The sequence below is a fragment of the Hemitrygon akajei genome, chromosome 7, assembly GCF_048418815.1.
Source record: "Hemitrygon akajei chromosome 7, sHemAka1.3, whole genome shotgun sequence".
Taxonomy (NCBI): domain Eukaryota; kingdom Metazoa; phylum Chordata; class Chondrichthyes; order Myliobatiformes; family Dasyatidae; genus Hemitrygon; species Hemitrygon akajei.
Genome location: NC_133130.1, coordinates 111,730,373 through 111,750,560, shown reverse-complemented (window position 1 = coordinate 111,750,560; position 20,188 = coordinate 111,730,373). Strand labels below are relative to the sequence as shown.

The 20,188-nt window shown below is 48.7% G+C and overlaps 1 protein-coding gene across 4 annotated transcripts in view; it reads right to left on the bottom strand.

Moving 5' to 3' along the window:
* LOC140730808 (interphotoreceptor matrix proteoglycan 1-like) overlaps positions 1-20,188 on the bottom strand; it is a 116,182-nt gene that overhangs the window by 41,397 nt on the left and 54,597 nt on the right. For all 4 annotated transcript variants that reach the window (XM_073051726.1, XM_073051725.1, XM_073051727.1 and 1 more), the window contains exons 5-11: positions 18,291-18,328; positions 15,722-15,798; positions 14,442-14,591; positions 9,738-9,796; positions 7,426-7,682; positions 3,830-3,906; positions 1,606-2,671 (exon numbers count right to left, since the gene is read on the bottom strand). In XM_073051726.1, coding sequence (XP_072907827.1) covers positions 1,606-2,671; positions 3,830-3,906; positions 7,426-7,682; positions 9,738-9,796; positions 14,442-14,591; positions 15,722-15,798; positions 18,291-18,328 — 1,724 coding nt within the window. The remainder of the gene's footprint in view (positions 1-1,605; positions 2,672-3,829; positions 3,907-7,425; positions 7,683-9,737; positions 9,797-14,441; positions 14,592-15,721; positions 15,799-18,290; positions 18,329-20,188) is intronic.

The following is a 20,188-nucleotide window of genomic DNA, read 5'->3' as shown; positions in this document are numbered from 1 at the left end:
AGTCTGTTATTTTTAATAGGAGCCTGTGCTGCCAAGACCGTGGCAGTGTAGCCTGAATTAATTCCCCTACCAATAACTATTAGGAACTACTACACAGTTTTATAGTACTATTGTAGTATTGCCAGTGTTCTAATTTGTTCTGTTTTTCATTTAAATACAAAACTTGTTACCCAAATTATCACCGGCTGCATCGCCATCTGATATGGTTGCGGGGTGGAGGGGGGGTGGGGGGGGTGGTGCTGCACAGTATCAAAATAAACTGCAGAAAGTTGTAAACTCAGTCAACTCCATCATGGGTACCCAGCACATCTTCAAGGAGTGATGCCTCATAAGGATTCCCATCACCCAAGACATGACTCCTTTTCATTGCTACCATCGGGGAGGAGATACAGGAACCTGAAGACACACACCGAATGATTCAGGAACAGCTCCTTTTCCTCTGCCAACAGATTTCTGAATGGACATGCAACCCACGAACACGACCTCACTATTCTTTATTTTTGAAGTGCACTGCTGCCGTAAAATGACACATTTCGTGACATATGTGAGCGATAGTGATTCTGATTCTGAGCTGCTCTCCCGCGATCACAGAAAGCTGCAGAAAGCGGTGGACACAACAGAAACCAGCCTCCCGGCCATGGAATCTGTCTACACTCCTCGCCGTCTTTGTGAAGTTACCAGCCTCTCCCAACCCGGACGTTCTCCTTTGTGCTGCCTGAACGCACTGATGCGATGAAATGATCTGTACGGAGGGCACGTAAAACAAAGCTTTTCACTGTCCCTCAGAACAGGTTACAAAAACCTCAGTTCTCCAGACTATCCTCATCACTGCAGTCACTTAACCCAGGAACCATGAAGGTAAGCCTCTCCTGCGCCCATTCTAATATCTTTACGTCCTTTCTCAGGTGTGCCATTCAACACTCCAGCCTTGTCCGAGGCAATGTTTTACCTGAAGAGACATCGGTTGTCTGAGTGTGCCTGACCATTCAGTAGGTTCATGGATCTCTCCTCATCCCATCTCATGGCACGAATATCGATTTCATCTTCCAGTAAATAAATTTCCCTCCCCCTCCCCTCTTCTTCTGTTCCCTTCTCTGGTCTCTGACCTCTTCTCCTCACCTGCCTATCACCTTCCCATTGCCCCTCCTTCTCCCCTTTCTCCTGTGGTTCACTCTCCTCTCCGACTCCTTCCTCTCTAGCCCTTTACCTTTCCTACCCACCTAGCTTCGCCTATCACCTTCCAGCTATCCTCCTTTCCTCCCTCCATCTTTTTGTTCTGGCATATTCCCCCTCCCTTTCCAGTCCTGAAGAAGGGCCTTGGCCCGGAACGTCGACTGTCTGTTCATCTCTGTAGACACTGCCTGACCTGCTGAGCTCCTCCAGCACTCTGTGTGCATTGTTCTCCCCTACTTTCCCATTCTCTCCTCAAACCATTCGACACTCTTGTAGTTCAAGTGCACGTCAGTCTCTGCATAGTCCCCATGTTGGCCTACAGCAGCGTGTCAGTGTGCGGCCCCGTGTCGGCAAGTGGTTCTGAGCCACTGTTGTACATTCCTGGACTGGGACTGAGCAAATTGTTCCTCTCTCCCCCACTGGCACACTCACCTCCATCCTCTGTGGTCACGGTTGGTGGAGACGTCCACACCATCACAGTGCCAGCCCCATCGCCTCCCACTGGTCCCACTATCCGATTGTCAGCAACAATGGTCTGGGACGTAGCGAGCACTGCCCCGGAGTCCCACTCCTCCTCCTCCTCCACGCTATTGGCTCCCTCTTCCTCCTCACCAGGGACTGTGTTGACTGGAGTTTTCACCCTGATGTCAGGCTGGTCTACTTTGCCACTACCATCAGACTCCTCAGCGACATGCCCAATGATGGCTTCTCCGGAAGGATGCGCCGGTTTGCTCTGCTCCTCCACCAAGTTTGACTCCACATGCGACGGTTGATGGGCGGGTGCCGTTACAGACTCTGTGACATCACCTTCACTCCCACCCACTTCATCCGGTCGGGGTCGTTCCAACGGTGACACAGAACCTGTGATCCTCACCACCTCCTCAACCGTGCTGGCCTCCTGTGTCGACGCGGGGTGTGCAACTGGAGAAGATACCTCTCCCCTGATGTCCTCGGCAGCAGCGCTACCCTCTGTAGATCCCCCAGGAAGATGTGCATCACTGTGCTGAATGCCTTTAGTCTGCATCTCTGTGGAGTCTGTCCCGCTCAACGCCTCCTCGCCCACTGTCACTTCGTACTGTGGTGTAGAGGAAGCTGTGACCTTATCGATCTGCGACGGGTCAGGTAATTTTGGAGTAGTCACGCTATCCTTCTCGTTCACCACAGAGTGTCCCTCAGGGACTGAGGGAAAGGTTGTAAGTGTGTCATGGCTGGTCTGTGGGCCTATCGTTGCCCGTCCTGCAGAACCAGCCTGCTCCATGGGCAGCGTGCTCCCTGGCTTCAATGAAAATTGCTCTGGAACGGTGAGTGAAGGCTCTGTCATGGACAGCTGGCTCGGAAAATCCCTGGGTACGTTGGTTAGGAATGGGAGCGTCTCTGTATTCCCATCAGCAGGGTCCATGATCGTCACACTAACGGCTCCAACAGGCTTTCCTTCGGGAGGGATAACTGGAACCCCCTCTATGGAGCTGTCCTCCGAATAATCTTCAGAAGGCTTTTCCTTCAAAACAGAAAACAGATCTTGTTTTTAGAAATATGCTTTTGTGTAACAAGTAAAGTATTGCCTATGTTGATTTTTGGAGATCCTTCACAATTTTTCCCAAGTTCCTTTGACGCCTCCCCTGATTTGACTGCTGTGCACACATGAGTATGCTGGGCGGGGATGGGAACTGGTGCTGGGACTACTGGAATCTGCATTTAATGAGCAGAGACTGCTATGCCTCACCTTATGGCGACAACCGGGGGATCTGACCGGGGCCTGACACATTGATGTAGTTATGAAGCAGGCACACCAGCAGCTCCACTTCACAAGTTTGAGGAGGTTCTGGATATCGGAGACTATAGGTGTACGGTGAAGAGGACCGTTGCATTGTGGCCAGGCAGGGAGGATGCACCTGATTGCCAGAGGCTGTAGAGGGTCGTAGACTCAGCTGGTTGAACCACAGGCACCAGTCTTGCCACCACCAAGGACTCTTCAAGAGGCTGACCCTCAAGATGGTGGCATCCATCACTAAGGACCCTCACACCATCCAGGACCTTCCCTCTTCTCGTTACTACCACTACAGAGAGGTCAAGCAAGCTTGAGTTGTTTTCTCTGGAGCAGAGGAGACCTGATAACAATTAGGAGAGCCTTGGATAGAGTAGACGGCCAGGCTCTCCCTGCCAGGGTAGAAATGCCTAATACTAGAGGATGTGCACTTGAAGTGAGGGGGCAAAGTTCAAAGGTGATGTGAGGGGCAACTTTACACACAGTGTTGGGTATGTGCAGCGGGTAGTGGTGGCAGCATTTAAGAAGCTGGCAGACAGACACACGAATGGAGGGCTATAGATCACGTGCAGGCACAAGGGAGTTAGTTTAGTTTGGCAACAGGTTTAGCACAGATCTTATGGGATGAATGGCCTGTTCCTGTGCTGTGTTCTAGACACGAAGGAGAAGAGAATGAATTGAAGGCGGCAGAAAAAAACTTGCTCACGCAACTATAATCTGTCCCAGTCACTACCTAGTTAGTATACCAGCAGCAAACACAGCCCCGGTAGGATGAGATGATCCAGGTAAGATACTGAGCACGTGCACACATACACGCACGCACACGCACACACATAGTGGCACCACAGCCCAGCAACACCGGAGATCGTTATAGGGTGCAAGATACTGTACCTGCTCAGGAGGAGATGGAGCCAAGTTGGGAACATGTGGGTTCAGGTCTGCAGAGTTTGGGGGGAGTTCCGGTGTCTCTGGAGGATAAAAACCAATATATTGTGTCATAATATTCAGGAGAAAACAGGGTTTAGAAACCATTCTTCCAATTAAGGGCAGGGGATCTGCAGAAGTACTTAGACAGATTTGGAGAACGGGCAAAGACGTGGCAGATTGAAGTGCGTGGTCGTGTAAAGGTGTAAGATTTCGTTTCGGGGGCCGGGGCAGTGTAGCAGTCAGCGCGACCCTGTTATTGATTGGAGCGTTGCATTCCGAGTTCATTTCTGCCATTCTCTGTAAGCACGTTTGTACGTTGCTTCCTGTGTGTGCACGGGTTTCCTCCCAAAGACCAAAGGTGTACTGGTTAGTAGATTCATTGGTTGTTGTAAATTGTCCCGTTATTAGGCTAGGGTTAAACTGGTGGGTTGCTGGGCAGGAAGGGCAAATTCCACGCTGAATAAAGCCTCAGGTTCAACTCACAGACCTCTGTTGATACCCCTGCCCCCCCTTACCCCATCCCTATCTATAATTTTAGTCTGGTTCTCTTTCTCTCCCTTTATTCCCCCCCCCCACTATAATCTCCCCCCAGCCCTACCTTTCTTTCTCTTTTATTTCCCATAATTCTCCACCTTCCCCCTAGCCCATTTCCCTCCAGCCTATCACTTCCCAGCTCTCTACTTCATCCCTCCCCCCACTTCTTATCCCCCCTCGACCATCCCATGTTACTTCACTCCTGATGAAGGATTTCGGCCCGAAACGTCGTCACTACCTCCTCCCATAGATGCTGTCTGGCCTGCTGAGTTCTGCAAGCATTTTGTGTTTTTATTTATTTCCAGCATCTGCAGATTCACGCGTGTTTCCTCAGATTACATCCTTGTTTTTATACACTGGTCCTCCTAAAACAAAAACTAACATGCATTTGCCTTCCTCACTACTGACGCAACCTACAAGTTAACCTTCAGGGAATGCTGCACGAGCACCTCGGATTTTTGAATTTTCTCCGTTTGGGAGATAGTTTACGCGTTTATTTTTTCTACCAAAGTGAATGATCATACATTTGCCAATACAGTATTCTACCTGCCACTTCTTTGTCTATTCTTCTAATCTAAATCCTTCAGCTGTCCTGTTTCCTCAACATTACCTGCCCCTCCACCTATCTCTGTATTGTCTGCAAATACCTTATTCCACATAAAGCGTGCATTCACGTATAACATCTTCAGTCCTGTATTCGTCACCCTTTTCAATTCTGTCCCCATGTTACATTACAACTCATCCCACTGACTGCATTCTTGCCCGGTCATCTGCCTGTCCTTCCCGACAGTCTCACTACACAGTGCCTCTGTTTGTCTAACAACTGCCCCATCTCTCAGTTTCCCACCCCAGTGCCAAATCAGTTTAAACCCTCCCCAACAAGTCTATCAAAGCTGCCCGCAAGGGTAACGGTCTCCCTCGGGTTCAGGCGCAACCCGACCCTTTTGTGCAGGTCACCCCTTCCTCAGAGGAGATCCCAATGAACCAGGAATCTGACATTTCTGCCTCCTGCACAAATTCCTCAGACGTGCATTCTGCCAAAGCTTCCTATTCTTACCCTCACTGGTGCAAGGCATAGGCACCAATCCAGAGATCGCCTCCCTGGAGGTCCTACTTTTCAGCTTTCTACCTAGTAATTCTCTCTTCATGGCCTCCTCCCTATTCCTACCTTTGTCACCGGTGCCAATGTATACCAAGGCTCCTGGCTGTTCAGCCTCCCCCTTCAGAATGCCACGGACCTCATCCAAGATGTCCCTGACCCTGGCATCTGGGAGGCAACATACCATCCAGGTGCCTCTATCGTGTCCACAGAATCTTGTGTCTACTCTAACTATGGAATCCACTAAATTACTGTAGTTCACTTCTGCCCCCTTCCCTTCTGAGCCACAGTACAGGGACCCGGTCATGGTGGTTTCCCCGGAAGGTCCTTCTCCCAACTCTATCCAAAGTCGTACACTTACTATTGAGGGGAATGGTCACCGGGATACTCTGCACTGGCTGCCTATTCCCTTTCCCTCTCCTGACGGTCACCCAGGTACCTGCCTCCTGAAGCTTAGAGGTGACTACCACCCTATAGCCCCTAGCTATCACCACCTCATCCTCCCATATGAGCCAAGGTTCATCCAGCCGCAGCTCCAGTTAAGGACAAGTGTGTTCTCCGGGGATCAAAGGAAAGGGATTGAGGAAGTCAAAGATCACACAGGGTTGCCAGGTTTTGGGGAAAGAGTTTGGAGTCAGGTTGGGGTTTAAGGTGAGGGTTGCGGTGGAGTCTAACCCCTCCCACTCTGTGTTTGAAGGCCAGTGAAGTGGATGTCGGATGTCCCCTGGACGACGGGTCCTGGGATTGGACGTCCATGTGAGCAGGGGGCATTAGGGCTGGTCAGCTGTGGAGCCCGGAGACTGAGGCCAGGACCCGGGCTCCCATCTCAGCTAGTCCAGGGGTCGATACTGAAGTGTGTATGTCAATCAGAAGTCCAGAAGCTTGGAGCCCACTGGCTGAAGCCTGGCGGGCTAGCGGAGGATTGTCCGTGTGGTTGGGAGAGAAGGTGGGAGGGAGGAATGGGGTTTGTTTTGCTGTTGTTGTTTTGTTGTACTCCGTGTTGTTCTGCAGGCGTGCTATGTTGGTGCTGGGATCACTTGTGGGCTGCCTCCAGCGCATCCTGAGGTTGTTCACGTAAACGATGCGTTTCACGGTTTGCTTCGATGTACGTGTGATAAATAACTCAATCAGATACCAAGGGCCCAACTCTGTCGAGAAGGTAGAGGCGTATGGAAAATGCAAAGGTGAAGTAGCAAGGGAAGTGATGTCAGGATGTGTGTTTTATTAAAACATAAGAGTCAGAAGTTTCTCACAGGAAAGCAAAGGGTGAATGGATAGTGAAAAAGTAACCTGAGTACCAAGGCAGAAAACTTGTTTATGGTTGAAAGTGAATAGGTTGCGTTTGTCTTAACTAGACGGGTGTGGTGTCCTATGCTGGTATGATAAATCAATGTGGAAATGTATCACATTGGATTTGGTAGAAATATTAAAGAGGTTTAGGCATCTTTTAAACACATGTAGATTGTCAGACATGATTTAAATACATCCCAGGGCACGAAGAGACAGATGTGGGTCCGTGGTGTCCTGATGCAGGGTTCAATCCTGGACACGGGTGCTTTAGCTTCTTCCCACCTCTCCAAAGATGCAGATTCACTGGTCACTGTAAATGGCACCTGCTGTGTCGACGAGGTGCCAAATCTGATCAAACTGAGTGGAATCGGAGGAGTTTAAAATGGGATGAGTGTAAAGGAGTCCCTGATGGTCAGTGTAGACTTTGGACCAATTTATGCTCACACTGTGTGAGACTTTATGACGCAGAGCAAGGTCAAGGATTGAACTGGCCACTCTTGCTCCGATTTCTTGTATGTCTCAGAACCACAGACCTACCAGGAGTATACAAACCACTAGAGATCTGGTGTTGATCGGGATAACCGACAACAGTTGTCACTCAGGGCAACAGACAGGTCTCTACCGGACATAGACTTACCTTCTGCAAACTGAAGCGAAGTTGGGTCCATCGAAAGTGAGGTGTCATTGAAGAGGGCCATTGCAAGCATGTCCTGCAGCCTGGTCACTTCCATGGCGCCCAGTGACTTCACCGGGATTTCCTCCTGCGGTTCAAACAGCAGGTCTCCATTCTCCACCTTGTTGGAGCCAATGTTTAGCACAGCGCTGAGAATGTCACTGGGTGCGGAGAGCCTTCTATCGAAGATCGCGGCAAAGTAGATCAATTGACTGTCTGCACTGAAAGGAGAGAAATCCACACCGTTAATATTTGGTTTCAGAGCAGAGCTACAGCTCGCCCCATGCCATGAGGTGTAGAGTTAGACTGTGTGGAAAGGCCATTTAGCCCACTCATCCATGCTGACCAAACTGTCTACTCATTTGCTTGTATTTGAACCATATCACTCTAAAGTTTGCTATCCATTAACCTGTTCAAATATTTTTTAACTTGACACTTGTTCCTACCTATACCATCGACTCTGGCAGTTTATAGCCACAGCCTCTGGGTGAAAAACCTTACGTCCCTCCTCAATGCCATCTGCTTTAGACTCACTTTCTCTGGGAAAAAGACGGTGATAATTCCCCCCATCTATGCTCTTTGTGATTTTATATACCTGCAAGTCACCACTGAGTCTCCTACCCTCCATCAAAAAATGTCTCAGCCTAGTTTCTCCTCTTAATGTAAGTCCTCCAGTGCCAGTAGCAATCACGTCAATCTTTTTGGCATCCTTTCCAGCTTAATCACACCACTTCTATCACTGGTTGACTAATTCTCTCAATCAATTGACTAGTCAGGGCCAAGCCAGCTGGGCTGACATTGAAGCAAGACGTTTGATTACACTGATATGGAGAGTTGGCCTTTGAACTACATCTACAGCACAATCAGCGCTTTCCCTGGCTCCCTTCTCCGTCTCCGTTTATCTCACAAGATCCTTAATGTAACAATTCACTTTTAAAGGTGGTAAACTGGAATGAGGGGAGAGGGCAGGACAGAATGTTCCCATGTGTTCTGGGCAGGAGACTGTAGTATTCAGTTCATTAAAATATCACCGCTTTATCAATGATTTTGCGGCGACCATCCTGAGTCCAAACCATATCCCACAATTCTGCACTCTCCCTACCAGTTCCCTTATACCCGCACCCAGCCTAGACCCATTCCTCACCTCCTAAACCCTCCCCCAGGCCTAGACCCATTCCTCACCTCCTAAACCCTCCCTCAGGCCTAGACCCATTCCTCACCTCCTAAACCCTCCCCCAGGCCTAGACCCTCTTCCCACTTCCTAAACCCTCCCCCAGGCCTAGACCCATTCCTCACCTCCTAAACCCTCCCCCAGGCCTAGACCCATTCCTCACCTCCTAAACCCTCCCCCAGGCCTAGACCCATTCCTCACCTCCTAAACCCTCCCCCAGGCCTAGACCCATTCCTCACCTCCTAAACCCTCCCTCAGGCCTAGACCCATTCCTCACCTCCTAAACCCTCCCCCAGGCCTAGACCCATTCCTCACCTCCTAAACCCTCCCCCAGCCCTAGACCCTCTTCCCACTTCCTAAACCCTCCCCCAGGCCTAGACCCATTCCTCACCTCCTAAACCCTCCCCCAGGCCTAGACCCATTCCTCACTTCCTAAACCCTCCCCCAGGCCTAGACCCTCTTCCCACTTCCTGAACCCTTCCCATCTAGACCCATCCCCACTTCCAGAACCTTTCCCATCTACTCCCACTCCACACCTCCTGAACCCTCCCCAACTAGACCCATTCCACACCTCCTGTACCCTCCCCCAGGCCTAGACCCATTCCACACCTCCTGAACCCTCCCCAACTAGACCCATTCCACACCTCCTGTACCCTCCCCCAGGCCTAGACCCATTCCACACCTCCTGTACCCTCCCCCAGGCGTACAGCAACACCATATCTCCTGCACCCTCCCTATCTAGACCCACTCCCCAACTTCTGAACCCTCCCCAGGCCTAGAGCCCACTGCCCACCTCTTGAAAACTCTCCCAGACCTAGAACCACTTCCCACCTCTCAAACACATCAGAGGCTTAGACCCACTCCCACTTCCTGAACTCTCTCCCCTACCCCCTAGGGCCTGCATCCTGTCCCTACCCCCTGCACCCTTCACCTTCTGATGCTTGGGTGTAAGCGATCTCCCCTCTCTGTCACTCCGAGTGGGTCGGGTCCTGAAACCTCAGGATTATTATAGTCACAGAGTCACACAGCTGCAGGAGGGGAGTGGGAGATGCCCAAAGGTGCATATTGGGTGTCAATACCGTACAAGGATAATTCTTCAGTTTACCTGAATCCTAACATCCGGACACCTTTGAATCCTGGGAGGATATCAAACAGGTTCTGCATCTGTAAAGAAAATAATACATTGAGACCTTAGAGTGATGTGGTCTGTGAGTCACTCTTGTGCTGGGTTGATACAGGTCGCACACTGTAGGGATCCCATGCAGGACTATGGGCCTGTTACAGAGACCCCAGGGCAGGACTATGGGCCTGTTACAGAGATTCCAGCGCAGGACTATGGGCCTGTTACAGAGATCCCAGCGCAGGACTATGGGCCTGTTAGAGAGATTCCAGCGCAGGACTATGGGCCTGTTACAGAGACCCCAGGGCAGGACTATGGGCCTGTTACAGAGATCCCAGTGCAGGACTATGGGCCTGTTACAGAGATCCCAGCGCAGGACTATGGGCCTGTTACAGAGATCCCAGTGCAGGACTATGGGCCTGTTACAGAGATTCCAGCGCAGGACTATGGGCCTGTTACAGAGACTCCAGTGCAGGACTATGGGCCTGTTACAGAGATTCCAGCGCAGGACTATGGGCCTGTTACAGAGATCCCAGTGCAGGACTATGGGCCTGTTACAGAGATCCCAGCGCAGGACTATGGGCCTGTTACAGAGATCCCTGTGCAGGACTATGGGCCTGTTACAGAGATCCCTGTGCAGGACTATGGGCCTGTTACAGAGATTCCAGCGCAGGACTATGGGCCTGTTACAGAGACCCCAGTGCAGGGCTATGGGCCTCTTACAGAGATTCCAGGGCAGGACTATGGGCCTGTTACAGAGATTCCAGCACAGGACTATGGGCCTGTTACAGAGATTCCAGGGCACGACTATGGGCCTGTTACAGAGGTTCCAGTGCAGGACTAAGGGCCTGTTACAGAGGTTCCAGTGCAGGACCATGGGCCTGTTACAGAGATTCCAGCGCAGGACTATGGGCCTGTTACAGAGATTCCAGCGCAGGACTATGGGCCTGTTACAGAGATCCCAGCGCAGGACTATGGGCCTGTTACAGAGATCTCAGCGCAGGACTATGGGCCTGTTACAGAGATCCCAGTGCAGGACTATGGGCCTGTTACAGAGATCCCAGCGTAGGACTATGGGCCTGTTACAGAGATCCCAGTGCAGAACTATGGGCCTGTTACAGAGATTCCAGTGCAGGACTATGGGCCTGTTACAGAGATCCCTGTGCAGGACTATGGGCCTGTTACAGAGATCCCTGTGCAGGACTATGGGCCTGTTACAGAGATCCCTGTGCAGGACTATGGGCCTGTTACAGAGATTCCAGCGCAGGACTATGGGCCTGTTACAGAGATTCCAGGGCAGGACTATGGGCCTGTTACAGAGATTCCAGCACAGGACTATGGCCCTGTTACAGAGACCCCAGTGCAGGGCTATGGGCCTCTTACAGAGATTCCAGGGCAGGACTATGGGCCTGTTACAGAGATTCCAGCGCAGGACTATGGGCCTGTTACAGAGATTCCAGGGCACGACTATGGGCCTGTTACAGAGGTTCCAGTGCAGGACTAAGGGCCTGTTACAGAGGTTCCAGTGCAGGACCATGGGCCTGTTACAGAGATTCCAGCGCAGGACTATGGGCCTGTTACAGAGATTCCAGCGCAGGACTATGGGCCTGTTACAGAGACCCCAGTGCAGGGCTATGGGCCTCTTACAGAGATTCCAGCGCAGGACTATGGGCCTATTACAGAGACTCCAGTGCAGGACTATGGGCCTGTTACAGAGATTCCAGGGCAGGACTATGGGCCTGTTACAGAGACCCCAGTGCAGGACTATGGGCCTGTTACAGAGACCCCAGTGCAGGACTATGGGCCTGTTACAGAGATTCCAGGGCAGGACTATGGGCCTGTTACAGAGATCCCAGTGCAGGACTATGGGCCTGTTACAGAGATCCCAGTGCAGGACTATGGGCCTGTTACAGAGATCCCAGTGCAGGACTATGGGCCTATTACAGAGATTCCAGCGCAGGACTATGGCCCTGTTACAGAGACCCCAGTGCAGGACTATGGGCCTGTTACAGAGACCCCAGTGCAGGACTATGGGCCTGTTACAGAGATCCCAGTGCAGGACTATGGGCCTGTTACAGAGATTCCAGCGCAGGACTATGGCCCTGTTACAGAGACCCCAGTGCAGGACTATGGTCCTGTTACAGAGGTTCCAGTGCAGGACTATGGGCCTGTTACAGAGATTCCAGGGCAGGACTATGGGCCTGTTACAGAGATTCCAGGGCAGGACTATTGGCCTGTTACTGAGATTCCAGCGCAGGACTATGGCCCTGTTACAGAGACCCCAGCGCAGGACTATGGGCCTGTTACAGAGATTCCAGTGCAGGACTATGGGCCTGTTACTGAGATTCCAGCGCAGGACTATGGGCCTGTTACAGAGATTCCAGTGCAGGACTATGGGCCTGTTACAGAGATCCCAGTGCAGGACTATGGGCCTGTTACAGAGATCCCAGTGCAGGACTATGGGCCTGTTACAGAGATTCCAGGGCAGGACTATGGGCCTGTTACAGAGATTCCAGTGCAGAACTATGGGCCTGTTACAGAGATCCCAGCGCAGGACTATGGGCCTGTTACAGAGATCCCAGCGCAGGACTATGGGCCTGTTACAGAGATCCCAGTGCAGGGCTATGGGCCTGTTACAGAGATCCCAGTGCAGAACTATGGGCCTGTTACAGAGATTCCAGCGCAGGACTATGGGCCTGTTACAGAGATTCCAGTGCAGGACTATGGGCCTGTTACAGAGATCCCAGTGCAGGACTATGGGCCTGTTACAGAGATCCCAGTGCAGGGCTATGGGCCTGTTACAGAGATCCCAGTGCAGGGCTATGGGCCTGTTACAGAGATTCCAGGGCAGGACTATGGCCCTGTTACAGAGATCCCACTGCAGGACTATGGGCCTGTTGCAGAGATGCCAGTGCAGGACTATGGCCCTGTAGCAGAGATCCCACTGCAGGACTATGGGCCTGTTACAGAGATTCCAGTGCAGGACTACGGCCCTGTTACAGAGATCCCAGTGCAGGACTATGGGCCTGTTACAGAGATCCCAATGCAGGACTATGGCCCTGTAGCAGAGATTCCAGTGCAGGACTATGGGCCTGTTACAGAGATTCCAGTGCAGGATAATGAAGAAATAGGCCATTCAGCCCAACACATCAACACCAGCCTTTTGGCCCATCTAACCTAACCCATCAGTCTGCATTATGATTGCATCTCTGGAAAAGATTACCCACTGATTGTCCTTATGGATAAGGGAACACAATGATAGAACAGGAGGCAGGCGTGGGCAACTCAGCCCTCTAGCCTGCCCCTTCCCATTCGATGTGAACATAGTTGATCTATCCTCGGCCTAAATTCCCCATAGCATTCAGCTGCCTGATCTTTCAAATTGCCCCCAAGGATCGATCCTCCACAACTCCCTGAAGAGCAGAGTTTCAGAGAATCGCCACTCTTGGTGAGAGGCTTCTGTGTGCTTCAGAGTTAAATACTTGCCCCCGATGCTGGAAGGCATGCACCAGGCAGTGGAAACACCTCAACATCTACCCGGTCATCGCTGTCAACTCCAAAGACTGCGGTGGTAGGAGCCTGACCCCAGCTTAACAGGAGTTCACTGAACAGTCATTGCTTTAGGATCTAGGTTTCAGACTGTGTAACTTTACGCACATTCACCGGCAGCCTGTTTGATTGCACTGGACAACAAAGCTTTTCGTATTTGTTGCTGTCTCAGAGTTTTTTTTCCTTCCCAATAGACGGTTTGAAGCTGAACACAAATACAATGTCAGACTACTTGTATCATGTAGGAATTTGAAGAAAGAAGAAATTATCTTTGATTGAATATAATGCATTTAATTGCATAATGGTGCTGATACTTAGTAATAGTTCAACTGAGCTAAAACTGTTTTATTTTCATTTGTACTCAGTGTCTGAGGCTTCTTGCTTAAGTGTCCAACAATAATCAGCCAGTATTGATGTATTCCAGTTGCCCCGATACTGTTTCTCCGTGTCCCGGTGAAACCTTTCACCGTGCTCGTCACTGACAGCGCTAAGATCGGCAGGGAAGATTCTAAACGGGAAGGCAGAAAATGAATCTTCACTGACATGTTGCACTTCATGGTTTTGTATGCTTGAAGCATGTTGTCAACCAGCTGCTCATAGTTTGGTGCCCTGTAGTTGCCGAGAAAATTTTCAACACTCTTGAATGCCTTCCGTGTGATTTTCTCCGGTCCCACTATAAATTCCTCGAATTTCCTGTCATTGGTGACCTGTTTGATTTGTGGACCAACAAAAATGCCTTCCTTAATCTCACCATCAGTTATTCTGACTTGAATTATGAATTGAAATTAAAAAATATATAAGTGATTTCAAAAAGAGAGTGCATGATACTGATATTCCATGGCAAGTTTCACGATCAGCAGACCAAAATCCATAAGAAGCATACAAAAGTATTCAGGAAGCAAAATCTTTGTTGTCCAACATTGTCTGCCTCTGCCCTGTAAAATGTTACTCTCTCCCTTTCTAAGTTTTAAAAAGTAGAAGGGCAAATTCAAGTACAGACTAATCCAGGAGTCATTTGGGATAAAGCGTGCTCGTGCTAATGAATGTGGCTGAAATAGAATTCCCCAGCTGGTACTAGATGGAAGAGCCAGTTCTACATCAGAAGCCACAGGCCCCAGCAAATACTAACATTGCACTTGCCTGAATCTCAAACCTTCCGGTAAGCTCCTGGTACTCCGGGGAGACGGGGTCGCTTAGCACCGTACTGTCATTTTGGTTGGTGAGCTTTACGCTGAACTTCACAACGTGTTCTGACGGCTGTTCTGGGATGATGTTGGTCACGTGCACGTCCTGGGACACAAAGAGAGAAACGTTGCCTTCATACAGAACGTGTTACTCTCAAGACGCAGCTGCACCTAACCTGGTTACAGTATTAGCCCCTGCTACAAACCAGCTCCTTGCTTCATTTCTGCACTGTCTGCACTAGGCACAGTTCTGTAAACCAGATACAGTATCGATCAAAAAATACTAGTACATCAAAACCAACAGAACAGACTAAAGACTGGCTCCAGTCCAACTTTAAGAAAATAACCTATGGATATGACCTAGAAATATATTCTAAGGAAGGTAAAAATGGTTTGTTTCAGATATTAACACTTGTGATTCTCACAACAGTCAGTTCCTCCTAACATTTCTCTCAAACCAGCGTGCTCATGCAGTGGATTCATCCTCAGAGCCGTCCAACTGATCTGAGTGGGTCTTGTACTCCACAACGCGACTATCTCATTTTAAGCTAAGGCTGTTAGCAGAGACTGGGGTAAAGTAATCTCACTCGAAGTTGAGATTATCATCATCTGCACAAGTGCAGGTCATCACAGGTGTGATGAAAGGCTCAGTGCACCAGCACCACAGACACAGCATCCCATACACAAGAAATCGTGACGTACAAACCATAAATTATATATTAATCATTACATTAATGTAACTTTGTGGCTGGGCCGGCAGCCTGGCCTTCAGACCATTGATCATGAGACACAAGTTCAAATCCCACCATGGAACTTGGGGAGTTTAAATTCAAAATTACAAATCTGGAACTCTGTGAAAGCTAGTCTCATCAATGGAACCACAAAACTACTGGATTGTTGTAAAAATCTATTTGGTTCATCATCGGTGCAGATCTACCTTCCTTACCGAGTCTGGCTCCAGACGCATCAACGTGGCTGACTTCTGACCGCCTTTCTCGTTCAGGGGTAATTAGGGTTAGAAAATCAGTGCTGGCTTCATTGGTAAAATCTGAATTACCAAATGGATTGAAACATTGCTGCTTCACATGCCTGCCCACAGACTGATTTTGGCAACATGAGAGACTGTAACATGTATAATCCAGCGCAATAATTACTCAAAACTATTTCGCAACCAGTTATCCAATGTGACATCCAGTCACATCACTGACTTGACATACGAAATTTCACTCCTCTCACCTTAATTTTAGTTTCATTCACAATCTCGTTAGAGATCTCCGGAATGGGAGTTGACCCTTCTGTTGGCAACAGAATCTCTGGAAAAAAAAGTAATCTTTCAGAAGTCACAAAGTATTGCACTTGGGCGAGTCACAAACCTTTGTGTAACTTCCCGGTACCGAATGGAATTGGCTAATCTACTGAGAACATCCAGTGGAGAAGTTATTGATTAAATGGAAGGTCAACGATAGCATCCCCATACAATTTCCAAATAGGAATCTGACTATCAATCTTATCTGAACCGTAATGACATCATCATCACCATTATGTGCCGTGTCGTATGACGTGGGCGGTCATGGTGACCATGATTGTTCCCAGCAAATTTTTCTACAGAAGTGGTTTGCCATTGCCTTCTTCTGGGCAGTGTCTTTACAAGACGGGTGACCCCCAGTCATTATCAATACCCTTCAGAGATTGTCTGCCTGGTGTCAGTGGTTGCATAACCAGGATTTGTGATATGCATCAGTGCTCATACAACCATCCACCTGACCCTGATCAGGTGGGGGTGGGGGGTGGGGTGCTACAAGGGGTGCTACACCTTGCCCGAGGGTGCCTTGCAGGCTAGTGGAGGGAAGGAGCCCCTTACATCCATCTCCTTTGGCAGAGACATATCTCCAACCCGTCACTCTGAAACGTAACATGGACAAATCATTGTTCGGTTTCAAAGTGTTGCCAATGAATGTTTTATGCAACAACAATTGTTATGCTTTTCTGCTCATATAGGAGCAGACTAAGGCAATTCAGCCCATCGAGTCTGCTCCTGGCGCAGCACCTCAGGATCAAAGGTAACTTGTTTTGGAAGCTTGGAGCTGCTTGATAAACACAACAGCACAGTGTTGTGCCAACCTTTTAAACTACTCTGAGATCCATCTAACCTTTCCTTCCTACATAACCCTCCATTTATCAATCATTCATGTGTCTATCTAAGTTCCTTAAATGCCCCTAATGTATCTGCCTCTACCAGCACCCCTTCCAGGGTGTTCCATGCACATCCACCTACCTCTGACATCCCCTCAATCACCTCAAAATTATGCCCTCTCATATTACCCTGCGAAAAAGTCTCTGTCTATCCACTCAATCTATGCCTCTTATCATCTTGTACATCTCTCTCTAACCACCCTTTATCCTCCTTTGGGCCAAGGAGAAAAGCCCCATCTGACTCAATCTTCGTAAGACACGCTCTCTGGTCCAGGCAGCATCCTGGTAAATCTCCTCTGCACCCTCCCTAAAGCTTCCACCTCCTTCCTCCAGTGAACATAGAACACTACAGCACAGGAACAAGCCCTTTCACCTCACAATGTTGTGCTGAAAAGTAAAAACTAATCCCCCCTACCTGCATCCCTCCATCTTCCTCAAATTCATGTGCTTATCTAAATGCCTCCTAAAAGCCTCTCGTGTGTTTGCCTCTGCCTGCATAGCAGCCAGAGGTGACCAGAGTCGAACACAATACTCCAAGCGTGGTCTAACCAGTTTTATAGAGCTGCAACACCACCTCACAGCTCTTGAACTCAACCCCGATTACAGAAGGACATTGCACATCCTCTCCGTGTGCCTTTTCTGCTCCCTGGCCAGGCGCTATTTCCCTTCAGCATCTACTGCTCCCAAGTCCAGCCGAACATGGAATCACAGCCAATCTGCTGGAGGAATTCAATGGGTCAAACAGCGATCGTTTTGGGAGCAAGCAGTGTTTCGATCCGAGGCGTCGACAATTCCCCCGCACAGATGCTGCTGCTCAGCTCCTACGGCAGATGATGTGTTCCTCCAGATTCCAGCATCTGCCTTCCCTTGTGTCTCCTTGGAATCGGCCAGAAGTTTTATCTCACTGATCACAATAACCAAGCCTCTTTCTTCAATGCTGAAGAGAACCAGTCAACGGACCCACACCAGGTCTACCCACAGAGAGTCTGTGGACGCTGGGCCACACAAACACACATCTGAGCTTGGTGCTAACTGGAGCAAATGAAGATTGATCTCAATCTCTGTTCATTTCTGACCCTCTGGACTTCTCCTATACTAACAAATACAATATAGTTCTAAACATCCAGAGCTCTTTTCCGATAACTCGTTTACTTCTCAAAACTCTTATACTTCTAAAGGCAGCACGATAATGTTCCCGTTAGTGTTATTGCTTTACAGTGCCAAGGGGGGTTCAATTACTGCTGCTGTCTGTAAGGCATTTGTACGTTCTCCCTGTGGCCAAGTGGGTTTTCTCCAAGTGCCCCAGTTTCCTCCCAAAATCCAAAGATATACGGTTAGGGTTAGTAAGTTATGGGCTTTCTAAGTTGGCTGCCCCCAGCATAATCCTCAGACTGTGCTGGTTATTGAATCAAAAATGACATTTTTTCTTGTGTGTGCTGCTCGGATTTGCAGCATCTGCAGATTTTCTATTGTTTGTGAAATATAGCAAGGGAGTTGATCAAAGACTGCAAAAAAAGTATGGGTTTAGAAAACTGAAACTGACTTCCCCTCACTCCCACACTCTCCAGTCTGTGTCACAAATTAAATACCAAAGGCTGAGGCGAAGTCATACCTGTGGCTGTCCCAGTAGGCAGATTATCCACTGGAATCCTTTCTCAGCAAACAGAAAAGGAAGCACATATTAGACAAATGACGATAAGACCATATGGCATAGGAGCAGAATTAGACCATTTAGCCCTTCGAGTCTCATATAACCATGTAACAATTACAGCACGGAAACAGGGCATCTTGGCCCTTCTAGTCCGTGCCGAATGCTTACTCTCACCTAGTCCCACTGACCCGCACTCAGCCCTTAACCCTCCATTCCTTTCCTGTCCATATACCTATCCAATTTTACTTTAAATGACAATATCGAACCTGCCTCTACCACTTCTACTGGAGGCTCGTTCCACACAGCTACCACTCTCTGAGTAAAGAAGTTCCCCCTTGTGTTACCCCTAAACTTTTGCCTCTTAACTCTCAACTCATGTCCTCTTGTTTGAATCTCCCCTACTCTCAATGGATAAAGCCTATCCACGTCAACTCTATCTATCCCTCTCATAATTTTAAATACTTCTGTCAAGTCCCCCCTCAACCTTCTATGCTCCAAAGAATAAAGACCTAACTTGTTCAACCTTTCTCTGTAACTTAGGTGCTGAAACCCAGGTAACATTCTAGTAAATCTTCTCTGTACTCTCTATTTTGTAGACATCTTTCCTATAATTCGGTGACCAGACCTGTACACAATACTCCAAATTCGGCCTTACCAATGCCTTGTACAATTTTAACATCACATCCCAACTCCTATACTCAATGCTCTGATTTATAAAGGCCAGCATACCAAAAGCTTTCTTCACCACCCTATCCACATGAGATTCCACCTTCCGGGAACTATGCACCATTATTCCTAGATCACTCTGTTCTACTGCATTCTTCAATGCTCTACCATTTACTGTGTATGTCCTATTTTGATTAGTCCTACCAAAATGTAGCACCTCACACTTATCAGCATTAAACTCCATCTGCCATCTTTCAGCCCACTCTTCTAACTGGCCTAAATCTCTCTGCAAGCTTTGAAAACCTACTTCATTATCCACAACGCCACCTATCTTAGTATCATCTGCATACTTACTAATCCAATTTACCACCCCATCATCCAGATCATTAATGTATATGACAAACAACATTGGACCCAGTATAGATCCTTGAGGCACACCAGCCTCCAACCTGACAAAGTTATCCTCCACTACTCTTTGGCATCTCCCATTCAGCCACTGTTGAATCCATTTTACTACTTCAATATTAATACCTAACGATTGAACTTCCTAACTAACCTTCTGTGTGGAACCTTGTCAAAGGCCTTACTGAAGTCCATATAGACAACATCCACTGCTTTACCCTCGTCAACTTTCCTAGTAACCTCTTCAAAAAATTCAATAAGATTTGTCAAACATAACCTTCCACGCACGAATCCATGTTGACTGTTCCTAATCAGATCCTGTCTATCCAGATAATTATCTATCTCCTCTGCCACTGTCTGTGGCAAAGAATTCCACAAATTCACCACCCTCTGGCAGAAGAAATACCTCTTTATCTCCATTCTAAAGGGACATCCTTGTATCCTGAGGTTGAGCCTTCTGGTCCTAGACTCCCCTGCTATAGGAAAGATTCTCTCTACTTCCACTCGATCTTGGCCTTCCAATATATGATGTGTTTCAGTAAGATCCCCCTCTCATTCACATTAGAGGAGAGAGGAAATATGAGACATACTTACAAACATAACGCTGGGTATGCCAACCCTGGGTGTGAAATGCCCTCGTCGGGGATTTTCATGGTCTTTCCCATTGACAAAATGCTAATTTTAATGTACAGAACAGTACTTGCTAAGGAATGGCCAGTGGTTTTGCTCAGTTTAGTGATATAGTTGGATGCCTTTCACTAAGTGAATATTACTGATCACAGACACAAGGC